Source organism: Polistes canadensis, unplaced genomic scaffold (assembly GCF_001313835.1).
Source record: "Polistes canadensis isolate GaletaPanama2010 unplaced genomic scaffold, ASM131383v1 scaffold_56, whole genome shotgun sequence".
Classification (NCBI taxonomy): domain Eukaryota; kingdom Metazoa; phylum Arthropoda; class Insecta; order Hymenoptera; family Vespidae; genus Polistes; species Polistes canadensis.
In genome coordinates this window covers 760,442-776,939 of record NW_014569603.1, presented here as the reverse complement: position 1 = coordinate 776,939, position 16,498 = coordinate 760,442, and the positions used below count along the sequence as shown (strand labels likewise).

General features: G+C 35.5%; 1 protein-coding gene across 1 annotated transcript in view; it reads right to left on the bottom strand.

Annotated features, from left to right (window-relative positions):
- Positions 1–7,541, bottom strand: part of LOC106785763 (platelet binding protein GspB-like) — a 9,539-nt gene extending 1,998 nt beyond the window's left edge. The window contains exons 1-11 of the mRNA XM_014746479.1: positions 7,484–7,541; positions 4,482–4,771; positions 3,847–4,174; positions 3,365–3,765; positions 3,247–3,250; positions 2,986–3,152; positions 2,611–2,722; positions 2,279–2,501; positions 2,000–2,226; positions 1,690–1,788; positions 1,178–1,422 (exon numbers count right to left, since the gene is read on the bottom strand). Of these exons, the coding sequence (XP_014601965.1) occupies positions 1,178–1,422; positions 1,690–1,788; positions 2,000–2,226; positions 2,279–2,501; positions 2,611–2,722; positions 2,986–3,152; positions 3,247–3,250; positions 3,365–3,765; positions 3,847–4,174; positions 4,482–4,771; positions 7,484–7,541 (2,154 nt within the window). The remainder of the gene's footprint in view (positions 1–1,177; positions 1,423–1,689; positions 1,789–1,999; positions 2,227–2,278; positions 2,502–2,610; positions 2,723–2,985; positions 3,153–3,246; positions 3,251–3,364; positions 3,766–3,846; positions 4,175–4,481; positions 4,772–7,483) is intronic.
- Positions 7,542–16,498: the final 8,957 nt, after the last annotated feature.

The following is a 16,498-nucleotide window of genomic DNA, read 5'->3' as shown; positions in this document are numbered from 1 at the left end:
AAAAATTATGACTTAATCATCAAATACTTTATTTGAATGTTCTCGTGGACAGAACGGAATTGCCCGCCACACTTTGCAGTGTTATATCAATTATACGTTGTTCGCGTCAGACCCTGCCGTCCAGAGAAATAGCCACACGCAGAGTTCTGCCGTATCTAAAAGGTTAAGCAACGTTGAAAATAATATATCTTCGAGCACAGGCCTGACGAAAACACTCCCCCACAAACAACCGCTAATCGCTCCCATACACATACACAAAAACGAGCATGGTGGGGGTTATTGAGACTGTGTGTCCCTATAACGGAAAATCTGTATTCTTTGCCCTTTATCGTATCGGAAGATAAGCGGGCTTAGAATGAAATGTTTTATACATGCATTTTATTGAAAATCATTCTAAGAACATATTAAATACAAATTTTATTTTTAATAAAAAAAAATCAATCAAGTCGAAAACACGCGAGGCAACACAGTCTACTCCAAAGGCAAATCCTATTCCATCGAACACACAACCTTCTACTGGGAATATTTCCTGAACCACCAACCCACCCTTTTAATCAAAATGGCATTATTTTTCGACCAAAAGAACATGTAGAAACAATACCGAAATTTGAAGAAGAAAATATAACTGTACATACATTTACGAACGCTTGCGAGCGAGTAGCTTTAGTTTTCCGGGGATACCCAATCAATGATCTAATTATCGGTTTTAAAAAATGTTCAACAGGGGCTTAAAAAATGTTAGTGGGGCACATAGAATTTCAGTCAGTGGATGCATATTTGCAACAAGTTAAACGATTGCTCTCTCCCTGCCAAAGATTCAGTGACTATTTGAACGAAATTCATAATTTAAAACAAGGACGGAATGAACCAGTTGATACATATGCATTCAGGGTAAGGGAATTGGAAGCAGAAGTAATAAATTCAATAAACCTCAAAACCACAAGATTTTAAAATTTAGATGTGCAGTTTCATGTGCACTTGCAGATGCAGTTGCATGTACAGGTAAAAAGGGTAAAAAATATATGATAAAAAAAATATGCAGTTGCATGTGCCAGTTAAATATGTTAAAGAAATAATAATAAAAAAAATGCTGTTGCAGATGCAGTTGCATGAGTAGTACAGTCGCATGTTCAGGTTCAAACGTAAAAAAATGAAGAAAAAAGAAAAATTTAGTTGCAGTTGCAGTTTCTGTAGCATCTGCAGATGCAGTTGTATGTCTGGTTGCAGTTTGTTGTGCCGGTGACGTTGCAAGTGCAGTAGCAGATGCATGTGCAGTAGCAGTAGTATGTGCAGTTGCATTTCCAGTCGTAGTTGAATGTGCTGTTGCCGTTACTGTTGCAGTAGCAGATAAATGTGCAGTTGCAGTTGCTGTTGCAGTAGCATGAGAATGTGCTTTTGCAGTTGTAGTTGTAATTGCGTTTGCTGTTATAAGTGTTAAAAATTTTATAAAAAAGAAAATGCAGTTGCAGCTTAATTTGTAGTGGCATTGGCAACTGCAGTTGCATTTGCGTGCGGTGTTATAAATGTTAAAAAATATATGTTTAAAAAAATTTCCAGTTTCTGTTGCAGTGGAATGTGCTGTTTCAGTCGCAGTTGCAGTTGCATGTGCAGTCGCAGTTGCTGTTGCAGTAGCAGTTGAATGTGCAGTTGCAGTTACTGTTGCAGTAGCAATTAAATGGGGATTTTTACTTGCTGTTGCAGTAGCAGTTAAATGTGCAGTTGCAGTTGCTGTTTTATTAGCATGTGTATATGCTTTTGCAGTTGCACTTGAACGAGCTGTTGCAGCTACTTATTCCGTAGAAGTTGTAGTTTTAGTTTCAGTATCAGTCACATGCAGTTGCATGTGCAGTTGCTGCTACTGTTGCAGTAATAATTGAATAAGTAGTTATAGTTGCTGTTACAGTTTCATGGGCAGATGTAGTTGCAGTAGCAGTTTCATTTGCGATTGCAGTTTAAGTTGCAGTTGCATGTGCAGTTGTTGTTCTAGATAAAGTTGCACTTATAGTTGCATAGGCCGTCTCAGCAGCAATTGCAGTAGCATGTGCAGATGCAGTATCATGTGCAGTTGCAGTAGAATGTGTAGTTGCAGTTGCATCTAAAGTGGCAGATGCATGAGCAGTTGTTATCGAATGTGCAGTAGCAGTTAAATGTGTAGTAGCAGTTGCTGTTGCAGTTGCTGTTGCATTGGCAGCTGCATATGCATTGGCAGTTGCAGTTGCATCTGCACTTTTGGTTTTAATTAACTTTTGCATGTGTAGTTGCATTTTCAGTGGCAGACTCATGAGCAGTTGTAATTAAATGTACAGTTGCAGTTGTTTTATCAGTTGCAGTAGAATGTGTATTTGCATTTACTGTTGCATTAATAGTTACATTTGCAGTTGCAGTTGAAGTTTCATGTGCAGTGGCATGTGAAGATGCTGTCTTATTTGCAGTTGCAGTAGCATGAGCAGATTTGGTATCATGTTTTGAAGCATGTGCAGATGCAGTTGCAGAATCATATGCTGGAACACGTGCAGATGCAGTTGCAGTATCATGTGCATTTGCATGAGAAAATGCAGTTTTATTTGCAGTTGACGTTTCATGTGCATTTGCAGTTGTATGTGCAGTTACAATTTGCAGTTGCAAATGAAGTTGCATGTGCTGTTGCAGTAGAATTTGCAGTTCCAGTAGCATATGCAGTTGCAGTTGCATTTAAAGCTGCAGGTTCATGAGCAGTTGTTTTCTAATGTGCAGTAGCAGTTGTTGTTGCAGTAGCCTTAGAATTTGCAGTAGCAGTTATTGTTGCAGTAGAAGTTTCATGTGCAGTTTTTGTTTAATATATGAGTTGCATGTGCAGTTGCAGTTGCAGTTTCAGATACATATAAAGTTGACGTAGCATATACTGTTTCAGTTGCATTTGCAATAACAGATGCATAAGCAGTTGTAATTAAAAGTGCAATAGCAGTAGCTGCAGCAGTAGCAGAAAAATTTTGCGTTACCAGTTACTGTTGCATTAGTAGTTGCATGTGTAGTTGCAGGTGCAGTATCATGTGCAGTTGCATGTGAAAAAGCAGTATTATTTACAGTTGTAGTATAATGTGAAGTTGCAGTAGCATGTGAACTTGCAGTATCATGTGCAGAAGCATGTACCGATGTAGTTGCTGTATCATGAGCTGTAGTATGTGAAGATGCAGTTTTATTTACAGTTGCAGTTTCATGTGCATTTTCGACTTGTTTGTGCAGTTATAGTAGCATATGCAGTCGTACTTGCCTTTAAAGTTTCAGATACATAAGCAGTTGTTATCGAATGTGCAGTAGCTGTTGCTGTTTCAGTAGCAGTTGAATGGCAAGTAGCAGTTACTTTTAAAGTAGCAGTTTATTGTGCTGTTGCAGTTGCAGTTGCAGTTGCATGTGCTTTTGCAATTGAAGGTGTTGTTGCATGTACAGTTGCAGTCGCAATTACAGTTTCATGTACAATGACAGTACCATGTAAGGTCGCATAAGCAGATGCAGTTACAGTATCATTTGCAGTGGCATGTGCTGTTGCAGTTGCAGGTAAAGTTGCATATGCAGTAACTTTTGTAATAGAATGTTCAGATTTATGTGCAATTGCAGGTAAATATGCAGATGCAGTGGCAATTTCATGTGCAGCAGCATATGCAATTAAAGTTGCATTTAAAGTTTCAGATGCATGAGCAGTTGTTATCGAATGTTCAGTAGCCGTCTCTGTTGCAGTAGCAGTTGAATGTGCAGTAGCAGTTGAATGTGCAGTAGCAGTTATTGTTGCTGTAACAGTTTAATGTGCAGTTGCAGTTGCTGTTGCAGTGGCAGTTGCATGTGGTATTGCAGTTGAAGTTGCCGTTGCACGTGCAGTTGCAGTCGCAATTGCAGATGCATGTACAGTTGCAGTACCATGTGAGGTCTCATGAGCAGATGCAGTCACATTATCATTTCCAGTGGCATGTTCTGTGGCAGTTGCAGTTGCAGTAGCATTTGCAGTTGCATATGCTGTTACATTTGCAGTCACAGTTGCATGTGCAAATGCAGTATCATGTGCAGAAGCATGGGCAGATGCAGTTACTGTATCATGTGCAGTGGCATGTGAAGATGCGGTTCTATTCGCAGTTGCAGTTTTATGTGCATTTGCAGTTGCATGTTTAGTTACAGTTTGCAGTTGCAGATGCTGTTGCATGTGCTGTTACAGTTGTAGTCACAGTTGCGTTTGCAGTTTTTGTGGCATTTGCAGTATCATGTCCAGTGGTAGTATCCTGCGCCGTTCAAGTAGCATGTACAGGTGCCGTATCATATGCAGTTACAGTTGCATTTAAAGTTGCAGATGCATATGCAGTTGCAGTTAAATGTGCAGTAGCACTTGCAGTGGCAGCTGGACGTGCAGTACAGTGGCATTTGCAGTTACAGTTTTAGTGGAACGAGCATTTGCAGTTGCGGTTGCAGTTACAGTGGCATCTGTAGTTGCAGTTTCAGTTTGTCCGAGCAGTTACATTTGCTGTTGCAGTGGAATTTGCATGCGCATTTGCAGTTGCAGTTGCATGTGCAGTGGCACTTGCTGATGGAGTTGCATTTGCCGTGGTAGTTTTATGTGCATTTGCAGTTGCATTTGCTGTTTTAGTTGCAGTTGCAGTTGTATGTGCAAAGACTGTTTTAGTAGCATGTTCATTATTATGTGCAATTGCAAATATACTTGCAATGGCAGTTGCAATTTTATGTGCAGTAGCAGTAGCTGATGCAGTTGTATTATGTGCAGTGGGATGTGAAGCTGCAGTTGCATTTGCTGTTGCAGTTTCATGTGTATTTGCAATTGCATGGGCAGTTAAAAATGTACAAAACAAAAAAATAAAAAAAATATGCAGTAGGAGTAGCAGTGGCAAGGACAGTAGCAGTTGCAGTGGCAATATTAGTTGCTGCTAAAGTTTTATGTTTAGTTAAAAATAGTCAAAATTTTAGAATAAAAAAAGAGTGCAGTTGCTATTGCAGTAGCTGTTGCATGTGAAGTTGCAGTTGCATTTGCTGCTACAATTGGTAAAAAATATATAAAATAAAAAATTGCAGTGACCCTTGCAGTGGCATGTTATACTTAACTAGAACTAAATTTATAGAACTTTAGGTTTAATTAAAGTACTCTCTTTCTTTACGCGTTTAGTATTTTTCTAAGCTTAATATTTTCCATATAAGCTGCATAATCTTTCATAGAATGCAATGTTGCAAATTACATATCTCTTTTGAACATATCATTTATGTCTTTAAAACTTTTGCTTCAATATTTTTTATACTCAGAGTAAACAGATCCTAAAAAGCTTCTGCTGTTCGCAGTAGCTTTGTGTGTAGCTTTCGGTGCGCTACTTCACACATATCTATCATATCATTTTCATTTATGCATATGTATCACACCTATCTGTCATATCTTTGAAACGATTGCGTCACTATTTTTTATACTTAAAGGAAACGACTTTTATATAATAGAACTTTAAGTTACATTAAAATGCAGTGTTTCCCTACGCGTAGAGTATTTTTGCAGTTATATTTCTTTTGGCGAGTTTGGGAAATTTAATTTATATGCGACCGAAAAATCGACACCACGAAGTTATCGGTATTTACGAGGCGCGGGCAAAGCGATTACAAATTTTTCTCAAGCCATCTCTCTCACCTATCTCAGTTCTAATCGTACTCAAGCGCTGCTTGACTTAAATAATCGAGCAGGAACTAGTGTTGCCAGCGCGTTATGCCTGTTGACGCATGAAGTAATTTGAAATAACTCCCTTATATTTAGTGTGGACTGATGTCTATATTTTGATATTTTTGTCATGTGTGACGTTCCAGAAGGAGATTGTCAAGGAGCAAAAACAATTTTAAAGAATTCTCTGGTCCGGTCACGACTTCTTAGCTGTTTACTCGGTAGAGAGAAGAAACGCCCTATTTTGAGTCAATCTGTGAAACCAGTACTTTACACGGGATCTATGCTGAAGCTTAACCCCTTATATGAGTAAAAGATGGTAGCTTACCTTGATGTTAATATCGTGCAAATTTTGGAAGTTTCGTAAATTCTGTTGCTGTGGCGTTGAGTTCGGAGATAGGTTATAGCCGATGAATGACTAGTTTACAGGACTCAGGTGAGATGAAAAATTAATCACTTAGTTTAATAACAGTTCCAATGTTTAGAAAAATAAAAGTATATTCTTGAATAAACTTAAGTTACGCAACAGTTTACACAAAATAAAATTGCGACGTAATACGAACGCGGCTTAAAGCAAACGCAAAATCATTAAATGATTATAAGGTTAATATAAAAATATAACGTAAAGACTAAACTAGAATGTAATATAGGACTGTATTTAAAATATCGAGAAACTTAGTAGCAAATGTCGGCTAAGTTCGAAATTCGTAGTTTATAGTTTTTATGCGAACTATCTGAATTTAAACGGTAGACTTAGTTTTTATGCGAACTATATGAAATTAGACGCTAGATTTAGGTTTTTAGGCGAACTATAAGAAATTAGGCGGTAGACTGACTGCGGGGATGATAGCAACTTTCCACGCAGAGTCCCATTCGGAAGAGTGGGAGGATCTTCCATTTACGCAAAATGCTTCCTCTACTACCAACTTTTCTTCTGCAAATCTTGGAGAAACATGTGCTGACGATTATTATTCTTTGAAGTGAAAAAAGTTAAATCTTAATAAATGGTTAGCAGAAAAGTCGGTACTGTAGGAGCGCGAAGTCGGTATTACCGATTTCCACTTATCGACGGTCCCGCTTACCGACCCTAGTAGTAGGTAAGGCAGGTTTTCTCATGAACGACAATTATTCCGTGCTGTTCTATTTGCCACATGCTAACAAGATGCCAATATCGACGGTCGTTCATAAGAGCGTTTATAAGATAGACATGACAATATATAATATACTGTATGCAGAGAAAATACAAAAATAATAAAGTATACAAATATAACAACCATATTACATAATTGCAAAGTTAGTAAATTTTATATAATAGATCTATAAGCAAATTTATTCACACTAACATATTTACCAAAGTTGTGCATTTAGAACGTATTAGATGTATTTATAAATTGTAAACATTCGAAGAAGACTGGGTAGAAGTCACAAAGAGAAAAACTATTAAAGAAAAAATGATAAATAATATATCGTATTAATAGACGCTATATTCAAACGTGATTATCAATTAAATCAAGATATTCAAAGATTGTCTTACTGCGAAATGATTTCATGTAACACGTAATACGGAATATTTAAATTACGTCGAGTTTGAATTTGATGTTTGTCGAAAACTCTTTGACAACATTAAAAAAAATAATTATATATTTCAAATTAAATATTTCAAAATTAGAATCTAAAGATATATAATAAAAATTATTGCTATATTATGTATAAACAATAGTAGAGTAAGTTTCGGATTTCCAGTGCTAACGCCAATCCCGAAGCTAGTTGTCAACAGGACGCGACAAGCCTAATGTTTTGCATGTAACCTACATAAACTTCCATAGAATGCAAAGCTGTGAAGTGCATATCTTGTAAGCATATCTGTCATATCTTTAAAACATTCGCATCACTACTTTTTATACTTAGAGTAAGCGAATTTCAATGAAATTTATACTATTGAAAAGTACACTCTTTTCCCTACGCCTAAAGCAGTTTTTTTAGATCAATGATTTGCATATAAGCTGCATAAACTTCCATAGAATGCATTGCTATAAAGTGCATATCTTGTACACATATCTTTTAAATCTTTGAAACGTTCGCGTCAATATTTTTTACTAGTAGTCTAGTGTGCAGCTTTCAGTGCGCTAATTCCGGATGCTCGGTTGGCTACTGCGAGGCTTCTGGTTTGAAACTTCTGGTATGCGCAGTAGACTACTGTGCCGCTTTCAGATCGCAAATTTCAGTATGCGCAGTAGACTACTACGCAGCTTCTGCTGCTTAACTCTTTGTATGTTAAGTAGCCTACTATCCAGCTTCCAGTGAGCAACTTCTAGAATGCATTAAAGCATGCAGCGAAGTTTTAAGTGCGCAACTTCCGTTACGCATTGAAGCCTACTACGTAGCTTCTGGTGCGCACTTCACACATATCTGCCATATCATTTTCATTCATGTATATCTATCACACACATGTGTCATATCTCTGAAACTATCGCGTTACTATTTTTCATACTGAAAGAAGACGAATTTCAATAAACTTTATATTAAATTAAATTACACTTTTTTCCCTACACGTAGAGTATTTTTTTATGCTTAATATTTTGCATGTAAGCTACATGTACTTCCTTAGAATGATATGCTGTAAAGTGCATATCTTTTACAATTGTCTGTCAAATCTTTGAAACCTTCGCGTCATTTTTTTTTATATCTTAAGAGAACAATTTCTATAGAACATTATTTTAAATTAAAGTACATTTTTTTTCCTACGCGTTGATTATTTTCTTTACCCTAATAATTTGCATCTAATATACAAAAACTTCCATAGAATGTGTTTGTAGCATTTATATGTGACCGAAAATGGTCGAGAATAATGTAATGAGTTCAAGAAGGACTTAACGCTGGAATGAGTGAGATAGGGCAGGATAGATAAATAAATCAAGACAGTTTTACGTGGCACAAAGCTGCTTGCAGCGGCATAAAAACTCTCACGGAATTGAGAGAAAAGCCGGGGCAAGTGAACGCTTTATTTTAAAGAAAAATAGTATAAACAACTAATGAGAAGCAAAAGGCTGAAAGAAAAGATACATTAATACAATTACGTCGTGAGGTACCTTTGGTCGCACGCTAGAGAGCTCTCTTACCTTACGCTTCCGCCGCAAAGCTGTAACCGAACGCACACTATTCTTTATCGCACGACGCAATACAATCACCTAACGATATCCTGTCTAGCCACAAACTTATCCCACGTTGCTAGCCAGAACTGGTACAAGTTTCCGATTGTAGCCTGGCGACTACAACCCTTCCCTCGTTTGTAGTCCACCGACACGTTACAAATCTTTCGTGGCATCTGCCCGACTACAAGTCTTTTGGTGACTGGCACCAAAAAACCCTCTTCGCACCAGCCTCTCGCTCGTGCTGCTCCACGCACCTTTCACCAAACCTCGCACACGCCAGCAAAGCTGACCACAATAATGCCAATATAGCGGAACTCTCTTATTAGGAAACGAACTGCTTTCTAAGCTAGCCAGAATGTAAGCCAGAATATAAGTGAAGCGCGTGCACAAGGCCCTACGCATCCTATCTCTACCACACAACTCAAAACGCTCTATTAAGCCTCTCGCATGATAAGGCGCGCCCGCATGCATTTCGACGGCCCTTGCGCGCCCACGCAACCTCATTGAAGCCGACGCAACCTTACCTATTCAGCGCGCAATACGAATCAACTCTACCAACTTTAAATCGCCGAACACACACATATCTGTCATATCTTTGAATCATTCGCGTCTCTATTTTTTATACAATAAAGAAACGAGTTTTAACAAACTTTAAGTAAAATTAAAATACACTTATTTTCTCTACGCGTGAAGTATTTTTTTAAACTTAATGTTTTGCATGATAGCTACATAAACTATCATAGAATACAATAATGTAAAAAGCATATCTTATCCAAATGTCTGTCTTATCTTTGAAACGATCGCGTTACTAACTTAAATACTTAATGAGGACGAATTTCAATGAACTTTATATTGAATTAAAGTAGACTCTTTTTCCCACGCATAGAGTATTTTATTAATCTTAAAGTTTCGCATGTAAGTTATATAAACATCCATAGAATGCAATGTTGTAAGAAGAATATCTTTCAAGCATATCTGTCATATCTTTGAAACGTTCGCGTCACTATTATTTATACTTAAATAGAACGAATTTCAATGAACTTTATATGAAATTTAAGTAAACTCTTTTTTAACAGCGTAGAGTATTTTTTAAGGTTTATTGTTTTGCATGTAAGCTACATAAAATTCTATAGAATGCAATGCAGTAAAGTGCACATCTTTCTCATATATCTGTCATATCTTTAAAACGTTCGCGTCACTATTTTTTATGCTGAGAGGGAACGAATTTCAGTAAACTTTATATTAAGTTAAAGTAAACTCTTTTCCTTACGCATAGAGTATTTGTTAAAGCTAAATGTTTTGCATGTAATCTACATAAACTTCCACAGAATGCGATGTTGTATTAAGAATATCTTTCACACATATCTGCAATAATTTGGAAAAGTTCTTGTCACTATTTTTTATACTCAATAATATCAAATTTCAGTAAACTGTAAATTAAAGTAAAGTACACAATTTGCATTAAGTCGTTATCTTTTTTAATCGTTTAAGTCGGTTATTTGTTAAGTCGTTTAAGTCGTTATATTTCCAAACCGTATAAGACGTATATCCTTAGGCTTTTAAGAAGTTCCGTTTGTTGTTATATTTCCTATTATTTTAAGAAGTGTTCAAACGTTTTTGTCATACCGATATTTTCCCAATATATACACCAAAAAAATTTACCATCAACCTTTTGTTTTGCTTCCCCACACCTGATCCTACGTATCTGTCAGATCTTTAAAACGTTCGCGTAACTATTTTTTATACTTAGAGGGAACGAATTTAAATAAAATTTATATTAAATTAAAGAACCCTCTTTTTCTTACGCGTAGAGTAGATTTTTTAGATTAATGTTTTGCATGTAAGCTATTTAAACTTTCATAGAATGCAATGCTGTAAGTGCATATTTTTAACACATATCTGTCAAATTTTTAAAATGTCCGAGACACTATATTTACACTTAAAGGTAATGAATTTCAATGAACTTCATATTAAATTTAAGCACACTCTTTTCCCTTCGTTAAGAGTATTTTTTAAGCTTAATTTCTTGCATTTAGGCTACATTAACGTCCACAAAAAGCAATGCTTTAAAGTGCATATCTTTCACACATATCTTTTACATCTATGAATCGTTCGCGGCAATACTTTTTATACTTAGAGTAAACAAATTTTAATGAACTGGCAGTGTGCGTAGTAGCCTGGTGTGCAGATTTCGGTGCGCAAGTTTCGATATGCGCAGTAGCAAACTGCGCAGTTTTAGGTGAGCAACTTCTAATATGCACTACTTCCGTTATGCGCATTACCCTTCTGCGCAGCCTCCTATTCGCAACTTTCAATATGCGCAATAGGCTACTGCGTAGCTTGCGGTGAGCAACTTTCAGTATACGGAGTAGGCTACTGCGCAACTCCTGGTGCGTAACTCTTGGTTTGCGCAGTAGCCCACTGCGCAGCTGTCGGTGCGCCACTTTACACATTTCTTTAATATCATTTTCATTCATGCACATCTATCACACCTCTCTGTCATATCTTTGAATCGTTAGCGTCACTATTTTTTATACTGAAAGTAAACAAATTTCATTTACGTTAATTTTAAATTTACGTTAACTCTTTTTCCTACGCGCAGGATATTTTTTTTGGCCTTATTTTTTACATGTAGGCTACATAAACTTCTATAGAATTCAATGTTGTAAAATGAATATCTTTCTCAATTTTCTGTCTTATCTTTGAAACGTTCGCGTAACTATTTTTTATACTTAGAGGGAACGAGTTTAAATAAAATTTATATTAAATTAAAGTACATTTTTTTTCCTACGCGTTGAGTATTTTTTAACTGTAATGATTTGCATGTAAAATTAAAAAACTTCCATAGAATGCAATGCTGTAAAGTACATACCTATCACACATATTTGTCATATCTTTGAATCGTTCGCGTCTCTATTTTCTATACAATAAAGGATCGAATTTTAATAAACTTTATATAAAATAAAAATATACACTTTTCCCATCGCGTAGAGTATTTTTTAAGGCTTAATGTTTTTTATGTAAGTTGCACAAACTTTCATAGAATGCAATGCTATAAAGTGCATATCTTGTACACATATCTTTTATATCTTTGAAACGTTCGTGTCATTACTTTTTATATTAACCCCTTGACCTATTTTAACGAGTCTGACTCGTGATGAAAATTTTAGGCCAAATATGGATGTCACGAGTCGGGCTCGTCGTTCAGTTCCAGATCAAACATGAATATCACGAGCTTGACTCGTACTCGACATTTCAGGCCGAACATGTATATCACGAGTCCGACTCGTAGGCTTAGTTTTAGACCAAGTATGAACATCTCGAATGGTATTGTGTGTGTCTACATTCTAGATAGCATCTGCTATATTTTTTCATCATTTGTGATAATTAAAGCATTTTTTAAAAGTTTTTGATTCAAATTCATTTAAATTTAACAAGAGTTCCATCGCGTGAAGTAAATACGGACACGATTATCTTGCGTTCGGTCGTAAAAATAGGTTTCAAATTTCGGCACGCGCGCTGCGGCGCTCGTCTTTCACCGCGATGATCGAGGCAGCCGCGTTTAGCCTGGCATTTCCTAAGATTCCGAATAGTGCAAGGGGTTAAGATAGAACGAATTTTAATGAACTATATATTTAATTTAAGTCCACTCTTTTGTCTACATTTAAAATACTTATTTGAGTTATAAATCGATATGGAAATGTTCATAAAATTTTAGAGAATGCAATTTTTTAAGATGTGCACCTTTTTTTACAAAATATACCTAAATCAGAACGGTATCATCTAAAATTTGATTTATTGGGTTTTTATTTCTCCTTAATACACATGTGCAACGTTTGGAAATTCACATAAACAACAATCAATAAAATAAATTTAATCGCTTTTTATAAATGACAATGTGCCTTCTTAACGGTTGATTTTGATGAGGACGGTGCTCAGAACATGTACTCCGAGCTTTTATACAACGATAGACACTTGCAACGATTAATTGACAATTATTTTAATACCTTAAGGGGTTACATGGGTTTGGGACTTTCAAACAAATTTTTTTTTTTATTTGTTTTCAATTCTACAACTCATCTAGAATATTGTATTCAATTTTGAAGTCGATAGGAGTAATAGTTTTAAAGATAGAACCCTGAGAAGTTTCACTCTTTAATGGCTCTTATACCAGCACTCAAATCTTTAAACGCGTTTTTCTCAAAACGCTTTTTCTAAAGTCGGTTGTCAAGATTTCTCGAAAACTATTTAACCGATTTTGATGAAATTTGCTACACGTCTTCGTGATACTATTGACAAGGACTTGGACGAAGGATTTTCGTTTTTTTCATAAAATCGAATTCTAAGAAACCAAAATGTGGTGCAAATTGTAGCGAAATTTGAATGTTCTTGCTAAAAACGTTGCCAAAAATCCAAATTTTAATTTTTTTCTTTTTCCTTCGTCCAGTTTCTAGTTTTAAGTATTCACTAAAAGACCCTATTKTTTCAACAGAAAAACCCCCACCGTTTATAAGTTCTGCTGTCAACGCGAAAACACTTTTTTTCGGTRGGGTCACTGGAAATGACGTCGCAATGGCTGAGTTTAAAATATTTTTCAACCAAAAATTCAGAAAATGTTCTTTAAATATGTATCTTAAATACTATAAAAAGTTTGAATAAGAATTCCATTTTTTATATAGAAAAAAAAATTGTTGAAAATATGCTATTTTTCCCCGGTGTAAACCCATGTAACCCCTTAATACACTTTCTGTATATTTCAGATTATTTAGACACATATAAGTACTAGTATAAGCATTACATACTTAATAACATACTTCGAATATTAAATGATTTCGATGTGATATTCTTCTCGATAAAAATTTCCCCCTCCAAAGTCACCACCGCACGGGAACGTTAAAACAAATCTACATTAGTTTATACAATTACATAAAAATTGAAAGAATGTTAATATCAGAACGGTGCGTAGGACACCCATCCTGTACTCATCAATGAAAACTGAAAGTAAGTATATTTTTCTATCAAAAATTTCTATAATAATTTCAATGATTTTTTATTACAACGATGACATTAATTGTTCTTTTTCTTTTTCGGTTTCAGAACATCATTGCAATCGAGCGCGTAGGCAATRAAGTACTCGTGTGTTGCATCGATAAAATAAAATATAAAAGAATCGGAAAGTAGAGTCAATGTTGTACGACGTATGTAAAAGTTTCGTTTTTTCGTGTAAAGAAACTCCGTAAGTTTCTTTTATTCGGTTTAAACGTGTGCTCGTCGTCATCCTAAGGGTAGAATACCCATCGTACATTCATCACTGAAGAATAAACGTAAGTCAATTATTATTTTAAACACTTTCTTAATAATTATAATAATTTTTTCTTACAATAATGATATTCATAATTTTGTTTTTATTTCTGTTTCAGATCATCATGGGAATATTGCAGCGTTGGAAGTGTTTGTAAATTGTGTTTGTAAAGTGTTGCAAGTGTTCGTGCATTGCAATCGTGCGCGAAGCAATATACGGGAGTGTTTGATCGTTTAAATATAATTAAAATCACGGATTAGAAGCACGTTCGTTAGTTAATTTCAATTCCGTCGCGTTCGCGAACTATTTTTGCAATTTATATATTAACCAGTTAACTGTGTCGATCATTTTGCAAAGTGCGCTCCAGTGTGTGTCGCGATAATCAAGCGATGACGGATATAGTCGTCAAACACAGAGTAAGTGACGCTGTTGAAATATTGGATCAAAAAGAAAACTTTATATTAGAAAATGAATGAATTTATAAGTAATATTTAAACAATGGATCAACGTAAAGCTATATTTACACATAATTAACGAAAAACTTAAAAAAAAAATTTTTTTTTTTTTTTTTCTTTGGTTAGACATCCAGAACATCATCGCAAATGGAAAATCTATACTAATATACTTTGTTTTTTTGGTTATGTCACGTCAAGATTAAAATCGGGATAATCAAAGATCTAATGTCCAACTCAAATTATCTATAATTTTCATTTGTTTATTTCATTTCGTCCTGACCCCTAAACATTCTAAACATATTAAAATTTACGAATATAATTTAGTTTTCTCCAGAATTACAATTTAAATATCAAATTGTATCAAAATTTAACGCATGATGGATATAGCCGTCAAAACACAAAATTCTGCCATTCTTTCATGACGGATATAGTCGTCAAACACACTTAACTGGTTAAATGAACTGCGACCAATGCAGTAATTGCATTAGAGTTTGTTCGAATAAAGTTGTATTTTTATCTTTAAACAGTCGTTCAGACTGTTCGCGTATTAGAGTCAGTGCATCAATGAAGATTTAAAATTTAACGCGTTTCGGGATTAAAATAAAGTGTGAAATTTGTTTGTTTCAATAGACTGTGTGCAAAGCAGTCTTTGAATTAGTTGTAGAGTCAATGAACGGGCGTAAAACAAATTAAAATCAAACGCGAATTAGGGTCAGTGTTGTTCGCCGTATAATTTAATTTCGGTTTCGCGATAAGAAACTCATCCATAGTTTCTTATTTTCGTTTATACCGCATCATTAGATTCACGCGAGATGCATTACCATGATGCCGTTGAGCTTTATCCCATTGGAATGCATTGTAAGTATTAATTTTTATTAACATTTTACTCGTTTTTGTTTGATATGATTTTTGATCATATTACATATAACTTATCATTTTGTTCTATTTTATTTTACAGATATGACAACGGACTTTCTACCTTATCAAAGATGTGGGATGAATTCTTTGATGGATCACCGATGGATCTTCTTCAATACCAAATGGAGAAAGTCTTCGATCGTCAGACTACAATACTTGCTGCAAAGTAGCAGTGTTTTGGAGCCATCGTAGAACTTCTTATGTCGTGAGTTAAAATTTAAAGTCCCTCCGGTGCTCAATCATGTCGAGGATGAAAGGTCCTAATCGGCACGAGTTACTGGTTTTAATTATTCTAGTAAATTAGTGAGGAGCACTTTCTAGGAGCTACTCATGAAAATTGTATATTGTATTGTATTGTATGGTATGTTTTATTATAGTCCAGTCAATAACAGGAAAACTGCCGACTTTTTGGGCACCCGGCCAAAAACTTGATATAATAGTAATTCGACGACGCTGAATCGAATGGTGCTAATTTTTTTGCAATTGGATCTGGAGATCTTTGAGAAAAAGGGTCAAAAAGGGTAAAAAACGGCCGTATCTTGGAATCTAGGCATTAAATCAAAGAAGTTTCAAACAAAAATTGTAGAGAATTGAAAAATACATAAAAAATGTTCTAAGGTGTATCTTCGTATTTGCAAAAATAAGCGAGAAAATGAAGGTGAAAAGTAATTGTAAGAGAGGGGGCAAACCACGCCTCTACGTCGGTCTTTACAGGCGAGCGAGCTAGTGTGCGTTATCTTGAGGTCTCTCGGTCGTGAATGCGAGTGCGAGTGAGAAAACAAATGGATAAGATTTCTTTAAACCAGGGCTTCTTAAACTATGGGTCGCGATCCCAAATGGGGTCGCGTAGCAAGATTCTGCGGTCGCGAGAGATTTTAATGTCAAATATTTATATATAYCATTTTATAACATCACTAGAGTTGGCGGAATACAGTGGACTTGCAGCGTCTAGACACGTGCATTTGTTGAAGGTTTTGAGCTATCTCCACCGACAGCAGTA